This window comes from Staurois parvus, unplaced genomic scaffold (genome assembly GCF_062004578.1).
Source record: "Staurois parvus isolate SC_StPar_1 unplaced genomic scaffold, SC_StPar_1.0 ptg000468l, whole genome shotgun sequence".
Taxonomy (NCBI): Eukaryota; Metazoa; Chordata; class Amphibia; order Anura; family Ranidae; genus Staurois; species Staurois parvus.
The window spans coordinates 1,532,326-1,552,699 of NW_028318264.1; the positions used below are offsets into that span (position 1 = coordinate 1,532,326).

General features: G+C 38.0%; 1 protein-coding gene across 2 annotated transcripts in view; it reads left to right on the forward strand.

The window, feature by feature from the left end:
• TMEFF1 (transmembrane protein with EGF like and two follistatin like domains 1) overlaps positions 1-15,466 on the forward strand; it is a 295,872-nt gene extending 280,406 nt beyond the window's left edge. For both annotated transcript variants that reach the window (XM_089689044.1, XM_089689043.1), the window contains 2 exons: positions 6,757-6,915; positions 14,062-15,466. In XM_089689044.1, coding sequence (XP_089545170.1) covers positions 6,757-6,915; positions 14,062-14,146 — 244 coding nt within the window. In that variant the 3' untranslated portion in view covers positions 14,147-15,466. The remainder of the gene's footprint in view (positions 1-6,756; positions 6,916-14,061) is intronic.
• The last annotated feature ends 4,908 nt before the right edge of the window (positions 15,467-20,374 follow it).

Genomic DNA, 20,374 nt, shown 5'->3' on the forward strand with positions numbered 1-20,374 from the left:
CGGGACTTTGGGGTTGCAGCAAGTCACGGGACTATGGGGTTGCAGCAAGTCAGGGGACTATGGGATTGCAGCAGTGTGTACTGAGCCTTAGGAAGCAGGTCAAATACAGAACAGGATTAGACTTACTGAAAAGCAAATTCTCCTGCTAATGCAATTTGAATGATCTCAGAAGAAGTTCTTCCAACTAATGTCAAAAGCAAACTACATTTGCCCATTAACACAGGTCAAAAGCTTGTCAACACAGGCCCTCACAGCATGCTCATATCATCACATTACACCTGCATAAAAATGTACAGTCACAGCACCTCAAAAGCGCAAAGAAAATAGTTTTTATTATGGTCTATGAGGCTCGTCAAATCAATGGGTTGCATTACAGAACAGTGTGCTGCATTTCTGTAAACTCCTGCTTTCTACACTTTGTGTGATTTTTTTAAAAACAGCCTTTACATTATAGTCAATGGTAAAGCATACAAAATGCAATACAGATTTTATTTAGAGTGATTTCAATCACATATCCTTGATTTCAGAATGGACATTACATGAAGGATGGAAAAAATATTTAAAAAAGCACACAAATGCACATAAAATGCATTGTGCCTTGTATTACATTAAGCTTGGGTTCACACTGATGCGGTGCAGCATTCAAAGCGGTTTCTGTGCAAATTCCACACCGCATCACAATCACACCCTATTCATGTATATGTTAACAACGCCCCGAAAATCGGTCCGCAAAATGCGGTGCGATGAGCAGAATCGGATCGCATAGGTGTGAATACCCATGCAATCTGATTCTACTGCGGACCAAAAAAAGGGTCCTGCACCTTTTTGGTGTAGATGCGGTGCAATTTGAGCCATACAATATGTATGGCTCAAATCGCACTGCACAGAATGCGCATTTGATTTGCACGGGAATGCGGTGCGGTTCCTGTGCGAATCTAATGCGGTATGCCGCATCTCACAAGTGTGAACCCAGGCTAATTTTTTAATGCACTCATGTGACTGCCTTCAGATAGGTGATAGGTTGTGCTGCGTAGCACATCCACTTTATTTCAACAACTATCGGCAATAAAATAAAACCACCGTTCACAGCTATGAGGAATGCTGCATATACCCACATGTATCCTCAGTATACTCTTTGTGGGTACAAGGATGCAAGTGTTAGAACTTCACAGAACCTTGAATGCTGGAGGGAAAATGCCTGTCGGTGCTTCTCCTCCAGAGACAATGTTGCTGTTAGCATTAGAGTAGATGGAGTTCTCTTCTTTGAGGCATTAAAGCTAAGTAGAAGCACTGACATATCTTCCTTTTTCCTCCAGTGCTGCCGGGATCACAATAGAATTTTGGCAGATAGATTTGGAAATCAAAATAGAGAAAGCATTGAAAAAGGGGAAAATTGTTAGAAACTTGCACTGCATCGTTAAAGACTTTGACAGAGTGAAATAGTTGGATGATAGGGGACGTTCACAGAAGAGGATTGCTGCAATTTAAAAAACTTGTAAAGGCACATACACTGAGTGCAAGAGTAAGTTGTGAAGTTACAACATAGCCTCCATCTAGAGGTTCACTGGTTATAACATCTCAAACTAGACACACATTGAAACATGATTTACTGGTTGTACAATCCTGACTGTATCTTGCAAACAAAAATCTTCATTTTACCAATCATGTCTGTTGGGGCAATTTACCTGGAAAGAGCAGATCAGTACAAATGATAGTCAGTTGTCTCCGAGTTCGTCATTCTTAGAGACAGCTGCCCATCTATGTCTAGCTTTACTCACCAGTTTATGGAGAAGAAATAGTCGTATTAAAAATACTCTACTTAAAGGATTTAGCAAAATAAAGAATTGGAAACTAAAAACATATTTGCAAGTTATAAAATAGAAAACCCTGACAATTTTCATTTTGCATCATTCTAATCTCATAGCTTTATAAAAAAAACACCTCTGTATGATATTGTCATTTTAATATCAGATACAGCGATAAATCTGTTTGGATTCCTTCAGCAATGAAAGAAGGCCTGCAGGGTAGAGCATCCTAGACCTGGTAAGCCTTCACTTTCATTTCTAAAGGGGCTGTTTTGATTAAGATGTACTATAAAATACATTTAATACACAGCCAAAATATCTAAATAAATATACTATCTCTGAAAGCGATGATAAATAATTCAGGCTATGATGTTTCTAATAAAAATGCATTTGAAATAAACATGAGCTTGCTTTCAATCAATTTTTCCTATTTTCATTTGACTTTTCCACTTTATAACAAATTAATATATAGACCGTCACTCACTTTTTTCCTAGAACATAAACTTTTCCCAGTACGGATTTGTAATATGCACTTAGCTAAGTAAAAAAAAAGTGTAAAGAATTACAAAATGGTGAAAACCCATAAAGCAGGGAAAACCTGGCCATTGTATTTGCAGCATTATTGGCAGCGCCCCTTTATTAAGGCTTATTAAGGGATCGATTTAGTAGTTATTTCTTTATTGATTCTACAAGCCTATCAATGTATTGCAGTGCTGAAAGGAGTGCAGAAAAGGAGTACTTGGCAGTAAAGCTCCACCTCAAATAGTCTGATGGCCCAGGCTTGAACTCAGCTATGGCAGTAACATTTTGGCTTAGATCCACTATTGTCCTAAAGTGGTTAGAAAACTCGCAAACCTTGACATGCTGCTTTTGTGTTAAACATGACCCTAGCGGTGATAAAGGTACACAAGTGGGTTTTGCTTGTACAGTAGAAGCTCACAGGTCAGGTGAGATGATGATGCCATCCTGCCAAGCTGTCACTAACCTCAATGACACACATGTCCCATTGGGGAGATTTCCTTTCACTTCCTGCCCCATAGCCACACCATTAAATGAGAGGAAAGCCCTGGTGTTCAACAGGGATGCCAGAAGTAGTGTCCCTATTGGAAAATTGCCCCTCTATTCCTGTTCTGGTGACCACTCAAAATTTGGGATTAATATTCTGCAGTACTGACCTTCAAAAGTTTTGGACTGTTTCTGATAGTAAAGGTAATGTTTGTATATATTGCTCTGCCTTCAGGGTTCCCAAAATCCATTTTATTTGCAGAGACTGTAGGATGGGGTAGGGGACCCATCCTACAATGTCATTGTTATTGCATGTGTTTGATATGCATGCTATTGATACATTTTTGGGACTGTCTATCTCTCTTCAATAAAGAATTTATTAAAAAAAAATTATAGAATTTCCTTTCACTTTTGGCAGTAAGGGTCACTGGAACAAATAGAGGGTAAAACTCCCTAATGGTTACACAGATGTTCCAATACCTATACTCTAAAGCTAAGTAAGTAATATTTAAAGAAGAATTCCATGCAATGTGTATTTTTAAATTTGGTCCAGCTTGTACTAATATAAACTATATATATATATATATATATATATATATATATATTATATCTGAAATCACCATTCATCCTCTCCACCTTGTCCAATCAGAGCACGCTTTGTATTCTATCGGAAAAGTGTGCACGTACTAAGCAGCTGACCTCCGGTGTAGAGATCACTGGAGTAGTGTGGTCTACATTGGTGATTTCCAGCTTCCCCTGGCATTGGCCAGGTATGGTATATGAATAGGTACATTGTTCTAAGACTGACCAATGTAACTATGCATAGAATATCCATACCTGGACTTAATATTTAACAAATATTTTAGTTTAGAATATTAAAGTTTACTTATTCTCTTAAGAAAAGATGTACAGATGTCTAGTTGTTTATATTGCAATCTAAGCACTGTACTATATATAGAGCTATGTATCATGTGATTTTTTGCATTATCACAGCAGCATACTGAGAATATTAGGAAGAGGGAGAAACACAAATGGATTCAGATGTCTTGCCATTAATCAGTAATTCAAGGTACCACACAGCAGGTTTTAATGACTAGCATAGACATGGTCATGTTGGGTCAGGGAAGCACTGACATATATACACAGTTGTTACTGACTATGTTGTGGAGGTTTGGCAGCACATATTAGAGAAGCTTTATATTTAATGTGGTGTCATGTATACTGTATATTATTTGAGATTTGTTGCATTTCCTTTTTGAAAAATCTGATACTTATAGTATACTTTAGAAATAGTGTATTTGAAGGCCCGCTCCATAAAAAACTAATAATTATGTCTGGAGTAGGCATTTGTGGATTGAAATACTCCCGGGCTTTCTCTAACACTTGTAAGGCATTGTTCACATGAGGCAATTTGATGTCACAATGGGAGCACCGGCTGTGTCCATTCAGTCACTGCATCCCAAAAGAAAGCTATGGGACTAACAACACGGGGATGCACATAACAACTACGCATTCCCATGCCAGTAAAACATAGCTCTGAAGGAGACTTGGATCAAATCACCCTGTGAGAACAAGGTCTTTCTTCATTTGAATATTGTGAAGGGTGGGAATGAGCCTATATCTGAACTGAAGTTCTGCTGGGCTAGCTATGTATGGACTGACCTGGAGCAGGTGTTATATATACACCGGTATGTCAATATTTTTTTTTTTTTTTTGCATTATGGGTGATACCTTTGGCAGCATGACACCCTCACTTGACATGGCCAATTCTATTGCCCAAATCTTGGAGCTCTCATAGTGATTAATTGCCACCACACTTTCTCAGATATACAGTACAAGAAACTGTGACTTTGTGACTTCTTTTCCAGCAACTGTGCAAAACTATTCTTTCAGTTTTAGGTGCATTTGGATTTTCATACCCAGATTTTACTTAGCTTTCTCACTTACTTAGCACTCTTACTATCATCAAGTGATCATCTTCTGCTCACTGTCCTGAAATGAGGAAAAATCTACTTATTTTTGGGACATGCTTATGCTCTAAGAAGGCCTTACTGTGGTATGCACAGATTTAGTTAGAGGGTTTTATGATACTTTTAGTCCCTCCTTACTACAACATGTAGGGTTACACTTGTGGGTCCCAAGCCCTATTTCATAGGCTCTATTTCATAGAAGTCATGGTTTCCATACACTACTATGCAATTTGGGATAAATGGTTCTATAATATTAGGCTATATTTGCAGTATAGACCAGAGATTCTGGATGTGCATCTGGCTAGTGGGGCAAAGAGCAGTGATTTGCATGGCCCTGCTTATGGTCCTGAAATGAGAATAATCCTCTTTTTTTAAGTTCTAAGAAGCCTTTACAATGCTTTGCACTAATTCAGTTTAAGGGATTTTGGATGGTTTTTATCCCTTTTCCCCATATGGTTATAATGTCCTATCATCAAATATAAAATTATTTGACAAAAATGGTTACACTGTAGCACCTGACCATTTGGGAGTAAAGTGTCTTTCACACCTATGAGGAGCATGCACAAACCGCATGCTTTGCCGCAATGCACAAAAATTCACTGCCCTTTTGCGGTCTCACAGCAAGCGCCAATAATTTTTAATGGCGCCTCCACAAATCTAACTAACGTAAAAATGTCATAAAGCCTAGTACGATGCATTTTGGTGCAACACCATTTTTAAAATTGGTCAAGCACATCTTTTGTGGGTTTCTCATACATAGGGCAGTCCATTGAAATTAATGAGCTGCCCTAAATGCAACCTGTGGAAACACGCAAGAAAGCGGAGCCTAATACCAAACTTGTAGTGCTTTTTGGAAAATAATTTCAGTGCCTTCTGATCCGAGTCTCACAAAGAGAATCTTTTCCACATCCTTATGAATAATCATTAATAATTATATAATAATTATTAGTGAATGATATTTTATAGATTAATATATAATATTAGGATTCTACACAGTGTAGTCAGAAGAAAAATATATAAAAAAGCCCATAAAACATATTTAGTTAGTTATACAGTATGTTCCATGTGTTTACTGACTTTTAAGAGGTTATATTTAAACTTACAGTATTTATCAATATGATAGAAAGAGCAGTGATGTCCTGTGATCAAGCCACCATACAAATCCAAAAAAACAAACACATTATATAAACAAACATATATTAAAAACAGCATACTTTCTTTTTATAACTTTGTGATTGCCATGGGCTGCATGACTAGCACCATTTTCATTGAGTTAAACCATTTTTGGAGGTCATAAAGGTAATTATTTTTTGTGTGAGGACACTCAGAAGTTGCTGACATCATGTGGTCTTCAGAAATGTTCAGCCCTTGATGGTTTGTAACAGAAAAGTATGTTTTGGGGCTGTATATGGCTCTTTGATCATTTAAAGTGATTCTAAAGTCTGAACATTTTTACCTGCATTAAAGTAAAAATGTTTACGCATTAGTATCACCCCCCTCTCCCCCATACTTATATTTACCTGAGCCCTCACTCTATCCAGTGTTGTGCCTATATGTAGCGGCTCTGATAGGCTTTGCTGACGCAATCAGAGCCGTTGGCCCCCACTGCTGCCAGTCAAATCCTGTGACGAGAGAGTGGGGCGGGTCTGAGCTGAGCTGCGCTGTCTGCGTCCATAGACACGGAAGTGAGCCTGCAGGTGTGCAATAGGAGGTGGTTTCATATCGTGGTGAACCAAGAAGAGAAGCAGCCAGGAGCGTTGGTGGGGGACACTAGAAAAGGAGGATCAAGGCCACTCTGTAATTGTATTACAGGTAAGTATAATGTGTTTGTTATTTTAAAAAAAACAACATATATGTATACAGTGTATACTTTACAATCACTTTAAAGTATCTTTGTACCTGTCCAGAAGAAATTAAGTAATCATTGTTTTTAATATATATCCATATATCCATGACCATTTTCTCCTCTTTCACAGGTGTGACTCAGGATACACAGGCCAATACTGTGATAAGACAGATTTCAACATTCTATATGTGGTTCCAAGCAGACAAAAGCTTACTCATGTTCTTATAGCAGCCATCATTGGAGCTGTGCAGATTGCCATTATAGTTGCTATTGTCATGTGCATAACAAGGTATGTTATAAAAAGGGTATTTTACGGTTTTTCTGAAATATGTATATCAAGATTCTCACCTGATGGCTACTATGCATAATGGGACTACATGCAGTGCTAATGCAAAACATCTGTTCATTCATGCAGTTACATCCATACCATTGAGTACATACATTACCATTCGTGGTCCCTGATACAACATAAAACCTATGATGAAATCATTGTACATGCCAGGAATACATCATCATGTCATGAAGCCACCTGTGCACATTCCTGCTGTATAGGAAGGCTTTCAATGACCAATCCATTCTTAGGCCATTAGAGGTCTCAGCATAGGCAACAAACACATTCCAAGGCCTCCAAATTTGTGATTGATGGGGCAAAAAGGTTGCAGACCTATGAAGTCTTTAAAGTATAACAAAAGGCAAAACTTTTTTTTTTTGGACAGAGTGGAGATGGCGTACAACACCCGTCAGGTTTTTATGCAGTCTGTGCCCCCATTAGGGAGATCTTATTTGTCCTGTTTACCATGATCAGTGAAAGTAAAAGAAAATCCCACATTTTCGGTTGTCCTCAGACAAGTAATAAAAGGGGAAATCTTCCAGTGGGGACACTAGTTCTGGTGTCTCCCAAAGGTATTCCTTTCATTTGTAGGGATTTTCTCAGACTTCCTGTTATGGCTATTGGACAGGAAGTGAAGGTAGATCTCCCCAATGGGACTTAGATGGCCAAAAATAAAATTGACAAGTTTTATAACCCTCCCTTGCTCTATCCAAAATAAAAGAAAGAAAGGACATTTTGCCTGCAGTTCTACTTTAAACCCCATATATAACTAGAAATATATCAATTATATATATATATTGATTCATCCAACTGTTCATAGCAAAGCAGCAAACACAAGATGCATAACATTCTAAGGCCACCACATTTGTGACTGGTGAGGCACAAAAAGGTTGCAAAGTTGTCAAGTATTTGGGTCCCATATATAGCTAAGATGATATTGTATACGTTCTCTTTGGCTACGCCAAAATCGTTTTGTATTTGTATACAAATTCCATTTGGATTAGTAATTTCACACAAGATGTGTATACTAGTCAACTGTACATGGCAAAGCAGCAACACAAGATGCATCATAGCAAATGAGCAGAGGACAGTTTAAAGCAGCTGTTCCCAGAGATTAACTGCTCAGCAACGTGTGTAAGCTTGTACACATATGTTAGCCACTTCAGTAGCTAAAATCATACACTGTTCAGAATCGGTTCCAAAGCTGACATGCAGCCTTTGGAGATTACTCATGCAGATATATTACTCATCACCTAGCTTAAACTAGCCATAGATCTAAAGTGGAGAAGAAGTTTGCCTAATTTGGATTCATTACATGTAGCTACAGTACTAGGGTCCAACTGACAATTTATCAAGCAATCCTCTTATTTCCGTGTTGAGCTAATGCAGTTCAGCAGAAAATATAAACACAGTGGGGGGGGGGGTACGAAAACTGGAGCACTCAGAATCTGGTGCAGCTGTCCATGGTAGCCAATCAGCTTTTAACTGCAGCTTGTTCAGTTAAGCTTTGGCAATAAAACCTGGAAGCTGATTGGTTTTTATGCAGAGCTGCAGCAGATTTTGCACTCTCCAGTTTTAGCAAATCCTGCTAGTGCTTTTCTATTATTTATTCAGTTCAGTTACTCCTGTGACTTTACATTACATATTTAGTCAGGCTGAAAGAAGACAAAATGACATCCAGTTCATCCATTTAAAAAATATTTATAATCCTATACCCACAGTTGATCCAGAGGAAGGCAAAAAAAAACCAGCAAAGCATGATACAATTTTTCTCCTGCAGGGAAAAAAATTCCTTCCTGATCCCCCGAGAGACAATCGGATATTCCCTGGATCAACTTTACCTATAAATGTTAGTATTCAGTTATATTCTGTGTATCCAAGAAAGAATCCAGGCCTTTTTTAAAGCAATCCACTGAGCTGGCCACAACCAACTCTTGATGGAGTCTGTTCCACATTTCCACAGCTCTCACTGTGAAGAAACCTTTCCGTGTTTGGAGATTACATTTCTTTTCCTCCAGATGTAAAGAGTGCCCCCTTGTCTTCTGTGATAACCTCAGGATGAATAGCTCTAAACTGAGTTCACTATATGAACCACTGATGTATTTATACATTGTGATCATATCCCCCCTTATGTATTATACATATTGATCATATCCCCCCTTAATCTCCTCTTCTTAAGAGAGAATAAATTCAGTTCCTCTAATCTTTCCTCATAGCTGAGCTCCTCCTTGCCTCACATCAGTTTGGTTGCCCTTCTCTGTACTTTCTCCAGTTCCCCAATGTTCTTTTTTTGAATTGGTGCCCAAAACTGAACTGCATATTCCAGATGAGGTGTTACTAATGATTTGTACCGGGGTAATATGATATCTCTCTCTCTGGAGTCTATACCTCTTTTAATACAAGAGAGGATTTTGCTCGCTTTAGAAGCCGCAGCTTGGCATTGCATGCCATTATTAAGCTTGTGATCTACCAGAACTCCCAGATCCTTCTCCACCATTGATTCCCCCAGGTGTACTCCCCCTAGTATGTATGATACATGCATATTCTTAGCCCCAAGTGCATACCCTTACATTTATCAACATTAAACTTCATTTGCCACATAGATGCCCAATTAAACAGAGCATTGAGGTAGGCTTGTAAATTGGAGACATCCTGTAAGGACGTTATTCCACTGCACAGCTTGGTGTTATCTGCAAAGACTGAAATGGGATTTATAATCCCAGACCCTATATTGTTTATAAATATATTAAAAAGTAAGGGTCCCAACACTGAACCCTGGGGTACACCACTGACGACCCTAGACCATTCAGAGTATGAATCATTAACCACTACTCTTTGACTACGATCTTTTAGCCAGTTTTCTAAACATTTACATACAGATTTTTCCAAATCGGTAGATTTTACCTTACAGATTAGCCGTGTATGGGGAACTGTGTGAAACACTTTTGCAAAATCCAAGTATACCACATCCACCACTTCAAAAAAATAGGTTGCACTTAAATACATACAAAAGTGTAACAAAAATGTAACAAAATAAGAAACAATATTTTAAATCAAAATAAAATCCAGCAAAAACGAAAAAGTCCAAAAGTTCAAATAATCAATAATGTCCAAAATAATTAATCACCAAGTGAATCCACCACCAAAAATGGTTAAATAGAACTCGCCAGAGTAATATGCTGATTATTGAAAAACCAGCATATAGTACTTGTTACTCTGGGAGCAATAAATAATATGGTGACAGCAACACTGAAGAAATGAGGGATGAACTCCAACAGATGATGTGCTGCAAAGCTGAAAATCCACTCCGAAGGTGATTTAGTATCCAAACAGAGATGATCAGACCGTCACTCGAAAGAAAAAAGTGAACAATCATGGTGCAGTATGTTTTAAAAAACATCAAAATTTAATAAAGAAATGTACTTACAAGCAAGGTGTCCAGACTGACACCAGTATAGACTGCATGTGTAATGAATACCAGCGACTCAGACCCAGCTAAACATGCACATGCAACGTGCAAACAGACCAGGAGCGTTCTGAACGTCACATCCAAATGCACCGCCCTAAGCTTTTCGTCCTCACGTCGATGACGAAAAGCTTAGGGCGGTACCTTTGGATGTGACGTTCAGAATGCTCCTGGTCTGTTTTCACATTGCATGTGCATGTTTAGCTGGGTCTGAGTCGCTGGTATTCATTACACATGCAGTCTATACTGGTGTCAGTCTGGACACCTTGCTTGTAAGTGCATTTCTTCATTAAAGTTTGATGTTTTTTAAAACATACTGCACCATGATTGTTCACTTTTTTTCTTTCGAGTGACGGTCTGATTTTAAACTCTCTAGTATCTTCCCAACTATAGAAGTTAAACTAACAGGTCTATATTTACTTGGTAAAGTTTTTGTCCCCTTTTTAAATATTGGCACCACATTGGCCTTACGCCAATCCAATGGTACTATGCCAGTCATTAAAGAGTCCCTAAAAATTAGAAACAATGGCTTTGAAATTACAGAGCTCAATTCTTTAAGGACCCGTGGGTGTATGCCATCTGGTCCAGGTGCTTTATTCACCTTTATACTGTCTAAATATTTTTGGATCATATCAATTGTGAGCCAATGTGGATCATCTGGAGTTGTGTCAATACCATGGAAAAGAGCTCCCCATGCTCCTTTGTATACACAGAGCTAAGGAAGGTATTTCATAAATTTGCCTTCGCTTTGTCCCCAGTCACCCACTCTAGATTATTTTGTAAAGGGCCTACATGCTCGGACATTAAAGCAGGCCTTAGGCAATTCATATTCCACTCCTTACTGCCTCTTCTCACCTCCCTATTAGTTACAGAGTGTGATAGGGCATCTAAGGAGGTGAGGAGACCAGGACAAGCCAGTCCATGGATGGTCTAGAAAGATAACTGGTTGCTTCTTCATCTGTTATGCTCCCACATTTTGAAAGTAAGCTGAGTGCTTTACTAAAAATAGCTGTCCAGACTTACACAGGGAGGTGGCTGTGCTATCATGACAGTAGCAGGTCCAACAAGTTTCACTTTAAAATATAATATTGAAAATTATAAACTGGTAGCTAGAAACAAATTCAGACACCTAGAGTTGACTGGTCTTTCCATCAGGTGACTTTCAGAGCACACTGGGAGCAAATAAATCTTTGCAGTCAAGCTTGGCCCACCCCAAAAATTTACATTAGTAACTGGCAGGGAGTTACAGGTAGCAAGCCCAAGATAAAATTTAGGAACTGAACTTTGAGTTTGCATACTAGAACTTCTGCAGCTTCAGGGCTCTCTAAGAAATTTACTGCATTTGTCTCCAGATACCAGCTCAATACTTTCAAACCAATTTCCAGTTTGCTTTAACTAATCTGCATTTTCTAGAGCACTGTCAGTGGAGTTTATCAAACGGCAGTATCAGAGGAAGAGGCAATACAGATATTTCAGTTGTATCTTAAGCAGCAGAGTAAAAAGAGATTTGGAATACATTCTTCTGTTCTTGGGTTACTCCTTCTGCGTGGCAAGCAAGGAAGAACCATTTGTTGATTAGCTACAAACATATCCCTTAGCAATGCTAATTTCATTCATCTAGATAAACCCCTTTTGTGGCTGCAATACAAATTTATAAGTGAAGATGTAAAATGGCCTTTGCCATGAGAATGCTAATTAACCTCACAGCAGAGAATCTGGACTGCTCAACTGTGTGTATTTTTAGTTCTCTGACCCGCTGTCAAACAAAAGAATAGAAATATTGTCAAGTTAACTGACGCTGTTAAATTTGGTCTTAGCATTAAAAGGTTAAAAAATTTCTGGTCACTAAATGGTTAAACTACTAAAAATAAATTTCAGATTGGTCATTATGACTGAGTTACTGCACCTGCTATTCTATTGCAGTATGGACCCCCAAGAAAAAGTGGATGAAAGCGTTTTGGGTTGTACATGACAGCTGATATTTCTTTCTCTAATGTTTTTTTTTTCTCTTTCCAGTAAAGTTAAAGAGGGAACACTTCTTTGTTGTTATAGAGAAAATGCATGGTTCTTTTTTCAGGCACTTGATTATGTACAGTACAATAATTTTCTATTGAAAGTTTAAGGATATATTACACGTTAAAGATTGTGTATAAGTAAAAACATATATATCATAAATTCGACAAGTTTAAAGAATAGTGCAGAAATAAAAATACATTAAATAAAATAAATAAAAGGAAGAATAATAAAGGCAAAGGGCAATCAAGTATAAAGAGCAAGGCAAAGTAATTTACCATATATGTGTGATACAGATGGTACATAAACAACCATTTAGTCAAAAACATGCATATAAAAAGGGATTGGGAGAGAGAGAAGGGGGAACAGAGGGGTAGTTATGAGGTGGTATAAGGTTAAGCTATTTATTAAAATAAATACAAATTATCATTTGTTTTCCTACTCTCCATGCAAAAATTAGACAGACAGTAGAGAATTATCAATGTCAAGTTTAGACATAAAATTCAACCATGGGGAGCATATTTTTGAGAAGTTTGCATGGTTATCAACTAAGATAGAGATCAACTTCTCTTGAATCATGAGTCCCATGATTCTTTGGTTTATTTCTTCAAAATTCAGGAAGTCGTGTAGCTAGGAAAATGAGAGAGATCAGTCTTCTCTCCGATTTCCAAAATCTTAGAATTGGCCTGTGTAATAAGGCTTCATAATTAGAGTTTTCTGAAGCAGCTTAGAAAGCATATCACAAACCTTTGTCCATAATCTATGGACGATTGGACATTCCCACCAACTATGGAATAATGCACCTCTAGCATTGCATCCTCTAAAGCACAGGAGTGAGATCCAGGGAGTAAAATTAGTCAGTCTTACGGGAGTCATATACCAATGAAGGAATATTTTGTGTGCATTTGATTATGAAGTCCATTGTTACTAGAAAAGCTCTATTAGTAGCTCTGACAATAAATACCAATATGGTAAATAAATAGGTCAGTACTGTAGGGTCCTCTAGGCATCTGAGTGGACTGAAATACCTTAATATATAGCTATAATTCCACATGGATATTACAGTTGACCTGGCAAGCAGGTTCATTTGAATGACATGGAAATGTTTAAAGTGTATGTACAGCCGAAGCTTTTTTCCTTCTGTTTTGGATAGATGGAGACAAGAACCCTCTTTTATACATGCTATCTAGAGGTCCATTAAGGAGTTTTATCCTCACTTCCTCATCCTCGCTGGAAGTGTGGGGAACTCTCCAACAGCAAAACACGCACAAATGAAAAACACTTTTTGTAGAGTAGGGAAAGAGTAGAACCTATATTTTTATTTTTGTCAATATCCCTGTTGTAGATTTTCCCTCCCTTCCCATCTAGTAAAACTGTTGTCAGCAGGACAGGAATTAGGGTAAAAATGTTTTTAATGGAGCCTTCAATAAAAACCAAAGAGGGGTTTTAACCTTATCCCACTCTATCCAAAATTAAAATATTTTTTAATCCTTGTAGTTAGAAGACCAAAACAAATAGGTTCAATGAATGGCGGTGTAGTAAATCCACTATATAAGGCTTCTAGCTTAAATTTTCTAGTACAAGAATATGCGTTCACAAATCTGAAATGTGCCATTTACTTGCAGGAAATGTCCGAAAAACAACAGAGGGCGTCGACAGAAGCAAAACCTTGGTCACTTCACTTCAGATGCTTCATCCCGGATGGTGTAGCCTCAGTGTTTTTTTCTTGTTTATTTTTTATACTTACATTGACCATGTGATGTACATTTTTATTATATCTTTTTTTAAAGAATGGAAATATTTATTTCAGAGGCCTTATTTTTTGACATTTTATAGTTTAGCCTTGTTGTTTGTCTGTTGTATTTGCAAAGCATCAGCGCTGGCAGCAATGGACTGATATAGCTTTTGTTTTTATTTTTTTTTTTAATATTTCTTTTCTTGGAAATGCAGTCCTCCATTTCTGTGTATTTGCTTTCGCATGGTTGTAAATTAGTCATTTGACTCTTCAAGTGTCCCAATTGTGAGAACGTTGGGGTCCAGCCACACAATTTGGAAAGGTTAGTTAACTGAGGGCAGTTCAATGTTTATAACTTTTTTGATGTTCATACAGTTTGTAAAAATAACTTTAGCTACCAAACTGCTTTGGCCAGGCACTTCATTTGAAGTCTGGTTCTGAAAATGCAGTTTGCTTACCAGTATGACATAGACCGTATTATGAATCTGCGTAGTTGAAACTAACAAAATGGAGGATGCAATGTTCACTGTATCCCCACAATTGGTTGCTCCTATGGAACACGGGCTCAGGCCTTTTTGAGGTTGAAGATATGAAAGTAACATCAAAAATGTAATAAACACCCAAGGCATGAGCTAAAGGTAACAATGTTTACAGTCTTTTTTTTAACCAAACTTCGTAGAATACACTGTGTTGAATAGGTATTTTAATGTTTTATAGAGCTTAGTTATGCTTTTACTTTACTTTTTTTTTTTTTTAAGACTGGCTATCGCATGATATGTGAATTGTATTCTGTGAGTAGTTGTAACATGTTGAATATGTTCTATGGTTTCTAATCCTAATATTTATAAGCTATTTGGCCTATTCATCCAGGGCTGAGGAATGCAGTTGGTACATTGTTCTGTGGTGTCAATAACTGTAACTGTTTTGTATATCTTATTTATTTTTTAGTTGATTGTGTCTGTGATTATCTGTATTTTATACACAACGGACAATGAGCAAAAGAAAAAAATATATGAATTGGGCACCAAAAAGACACCACACAAAATACCAATTGCTTCTGTGCCACATTGGACCCTTGAGGAAAACAAAACTCGCCCCTTTTTTAATACAAATGTAATATTTAATAATTTGGGAAGAAATTGCTTCCTTAGCTCTGACATATAATGGATCTCACAACACTTTTGTTACATTTAGATAAATGTTAAATTTAATGTAAAATAAAACTTGAAACTGTTGATCAGCATACTTATGTTTATTTGGACACCATTACAAAATTAAAAGGCTGCTTTAATAAATGTTAGACTCTCTTTTTATTGATGCAAACTTTAAAGAATATGTTGAAGTGTAAGTTTGTTTTTTAGTTTGGGATAGACCATGGAAGCAGTAGAACCCCTGTTTGGTTTTTACTATCTGTGGCTCTGTTAAAGAGATTTCGTCTCACTTAATGTCCTGGTGGGAATGGTTTAACCAGACAGGAAGTGAAAGAAAATCTCCGACAGCAAACAGACAGAAATAGGTAGAGTAGGGGAAAGGCTAAAACCCTTGTTACTTTATTTTCTGTTTGTGTCCCATTGATGCAGATTTTCCTTCACTTCCTTTCTGATGAAAGCCATTGTAAGAGTAAGGTCCTGTTCACATATAGCATCGCAATTCTGCCCACAATTCCAAATCGCATTCCAATGCTGGCAAAAAGCAACATGCGTGTTTGTGTGCCATTCATTTTTTAATGCCACCCAAAATGTGGTGTGGTTTTGCCGTGATTGTTGCTTAATTTATTACATGGCAATCCCAGCAAATGACATTGTTTGTCATCCCAGAAGTTGCTGTTCCTTTTTGGATGACAAGCTTCATGCGATGTGGCTTGCCGTAATTGCAGCAGAATTTATCGCAACAATCTCAGCAAAACTGAACCACATTTAGGTGCCACTGAAAATTAATGGAAACTGAACACGCCTGCTGCATTTTGCAACCATTACTGGGCAATTTGGAATTGCAGGCAAAATCACAGCGTTTCTGCCCAAGTTCTCAAAACATGAGATGTGAACAGGGCCTGAGTGAGGAAAAAACTCTTTAACAGCACCCCAGATAGTAAAAACCCGACAGGAACCAAATGTTGTTGTATATTTATGTTTTACCAGTATTGAATTGGAATGCTAGCAAATCTGACTGTCTGTGTCCCCTTGGGATATGTGACTGGGATGTGATATGAGTGAAAATCGGTTAAGTAGAGAAGTATAAAGTGAGAAGGGATAGAACTTCTGTAAGATTTTTAATGCCACCTGTGCCATCATTCTAATCACTTCAGTCAAAGGAAGTCTTTACAACACAGAGGACAATAATATACCTTAGCAGAGGTTCTGACCCTTCCATATACCAACCAAAGCTAAAAACAAGCATTTTTGTCAGAGTTAGAGTTTAAAGTACTATAATTAGACCTAGAAAGGGGTTTCATCAAAGATGCCTATTTTCTTTAGTTGTCATTCATGATATTTAGATGTACATGGTGCACAGGCAATTATCATTGTGGATCAATATCTAAAGATCAGACTGATATACAAACATTAGATGACATGCTAAGAGTGTATCTAATCATTTTAAAGTAGAACTACAGGGAAAACTTTTTTCATTTTGGATAAAGTAAGGGAGGGTTATAACCCCCTTCAGTGTATTTTTTTGCCATCGGTGTCCCATTGGGGAGATTTCCCTTGACTTCCTGTCCCATAGCCAAAACAGGAAGTGAGAATATCTCTGCAAATTAAGGGAATTTCCTTGGGGACCCTCAGGTCACCATAACTAGTGTCCCCATTGGAAAATGTCCCCCTGTTACATTTCTGGGGACAACCCAAAATGTGGGATTTTCTTTAACTTTCAATGATAATGGTAAACATGACAAATAGTTAATCTGGTTGAAAAAAAAACAAACACACACACAGTTTATCCAGAGGAAGACAAACCCAATAAAGCATGATCCAAATTGCTCCAGTGGGGGAACATTCCTTCCTGAACCCCAAGAGGCAATCTGATATTGTCTGGATCAGCTTTACCTATAAATATTAGTATTCAGTTATATTATGTGTAACTAGGAAAGAATCTAAGCCTTTTTTTAAAGCAATCCACTGAGCTGGCCAGAACCAGCTCTTGATTGAGTCTATTCCACATTTTCACAGTTCTTACTGTGAAGAAGCCTGTTTTTGGAGATTATATTCACTAGATGGACCACTTATATATTTATAAATGTTGATCATATTCCTCCTTAGTCTCCTCTTCTCAAGGAAAATAAATTCAGTTCAGCTAATCTCTAAGCTCATGGCTGAGCTCCTGCATTCCTCATGTCAGTTTGGTTGCCCTTCTCTGTATTTTCTCAAGTTCCCCAATAACCTTTTTGTGAACTGGCACACAGAACTGAACTGCATATTCCAGATGAGGTCTTACTAATGATTTGTAGAGGGGTAATATGATATCTCTCTCTGAAGTCTATACCTCTTTTAATACAAGAGAGGATTTTGCTCGCTTTAGAAACCGCAGCTTGGCATTGCATGCCATTATTAAGCTTGTGATCAACCAGAACTCCCAGATCCTTCTCCACCATTGATTCCCCCAGTTGTACCCCCCCTAGTATGTATGATGCATGCATATTCTTAGCCCCCAACTGCATAACCTTACATTTATCAACATTAAACCTCTTTTGCCATACAGTTGCCCAATTAAACAGAGCATTGAGGTCAGCTTGTAAATCAGACACATCTTGTAAGGACGTTATTCCACTGCACAGCTTGGTGTCATCTGCAAAGACTGAAATGGTAATTTTAATCCCAGACCCTATATTGTTTATAAATATATTAAAAATTAAGTATCCCAACACAAAAGCTTGGGGTACACCACTAAGAACCCTAGACCATTCAGAGTATGAATCATTAACCATTACTCTCTGAGTATGATATTTTATCCATTCATTTACATACAGATTTTTCCAAGCCTGTAGACTTTACCTTACACATTAGCTGTTTGTGGGGAACTGTGTCAAATGCTTTTGCAAAATCCAAGTATACCACGTCCACAGCTACCCTATCCAAGGTTTTGCTCACCTCCTTATAAAAAGAAATCAGATTTGTCTGTAATGAATACATGCTGACTTTTGCTGAAAATGTTTTTTTTTTTCTAGCAAAAACTCATCTATGTGGTCCTTTATGAAACTTTCTGTTATCTTCCCAATTATAAAAGTTAAACTAACAGGTCTGTAGCTGCTTGGTAAAGACTTTGACCCCTTTTTAAATATAGGCACCACCAGTGGTACTATGCCAGTCATTAAAGAGTCCTTAAAAATTAAAAACATTGGCTTTGAAATGATAGAGCTCCGTTCTTTTAGGACCCGTGGGTGTATGCCATCCGATCCAGGTGCCTTATTCATCTTTATTCGGTCTAAATATTTCTGGATCATATCAATTTAAAGCCATAGTGGATCATTTGGAGTTGTGTCAATATCATCCCCATTATGGACATGAGCTCCTCCATGCTCTCTTGTATACACAGAGCAGAAAAAGGTATTTAATACATTTGCCTTCTATTTTTCCCCAGTCACCCACTCCAGATTATTATTGTAAAGGGCCTACATGCTCAGACCTGATATTTTTACTGTAAGTATATTTGAAGAATTTCTTGGGTTTGTCTTATTCTCTTTTGCCATCTGTCATTTAGAATTGTGCATCCTTGATTTCCTTTTTACATAATCTTCATTCATCTTTCTTCATTTTTATATTTTATAAAAGCTCTTTTCTTATCATTTATAACATTTTTCAGCCATGGAGGCTTTATTTTTATCCTTTTAAACCTGATGCTCATGGGAAGGTATCTTGTGTTTATATACAGTGGTTTTGAAGAATTCCCATTTCTGTTCTGTGTTCTTCAATGCCAATATCCCCCCCCCCCCCCAGTCTATGTCTTGGAGAGCAGCCCTCAGCCTTGGAAAATTTGCTCTCTTTAAGTTAAGTTTTTTTAAGCTGTCCAGTATGTGCTGCTTGTTTACAGCTAATAAATGAAATCTTATGTTCACTGTTACCCAGATGTTCTTTTATATGAACATTAGTAATAAGCTCTGCATGGTTTGACATTACCAGGTCCATCAGAGAATCATTCCTACTTGGGGCTTCTATGAACTATGCCATAAAATTGTCCTGTAATAGGTTTATAAGTTTTTGCCCTTTAAGTGTTCCTGCAGTGCTGTCACTCCAGTCAATTTGCAGGTAGTTAAAATCCCCCATTATTATCACTGACCCAGCCCTTGCAGCCCTTTCTACCTGTGCAGGGAGCCAAGTCTCCATCTTCTCATTTACACTGGGTGACCTATAACAAACTACAATGTTTACCCTTGTAGTATGCACACCCATGTGCAGTTCCAACCATAATGCTTCAACCTCATTACACTCTCCATCAACTCCATCAACTCCTCTTTCTCACATAGAGGCAGACACCATCACATTTCCATTTTACCCTGTCTTTCCAAAAGAAGGAGTCAATAGCTAAAGACCTCCAAACATCATGTGGCTTTCAGATTAGCACAACAACAGTACATAGAGAGCTTCATGTAATGGGTTTCCATGGCCGAGCAGCTGCATCCAAGCCTTACATCACCAAGTACAATGCAGATGCAGTGGTGTAAAGCACACTGCCACTGGGCTCTAGAGCAGTGGAGATATGTTCTCTGGAGTGACAAATCACGCTTCTCTGTCTGGCAATCCAATGGACGTGTCTTGGTTTGGCTGTTGACAGGAGAACGGTGCTTACCTGACTGCATTGTTCCAAGTGTAAAGTTTGGTGGAGGAGGGATTATGGTGTGGGGTTTTTCTTCAGGGGTTGGGCTTGGCCCCTTAGTTCCAGTGAAGGGAACTCTTAAGGCGTCAGCAAACCAAGACATTTTGGACAATTTCATGCTCCCAACTTTGTGGTAACAGTTTGAGGAGTCCTGACCTCATCCCGATACAACACCTTTGGGATGAATTAGAGTGGAGACTGAGAGCCAGACCTTCTTGTCCAACATCAGTGCCTGACCTCACAAATACGCTTCTGGAAGAATGGTCAACCATTCCCACAGACACACTCCTAAACCTTGTGGACAGCCTTCCTAGAAGAGTTGAAGCTGGTATAGCTGCAAAGGGTGGGCCAACTCAATATTGAACCCTACAGACTAAGACTGGGATGCCATTAAA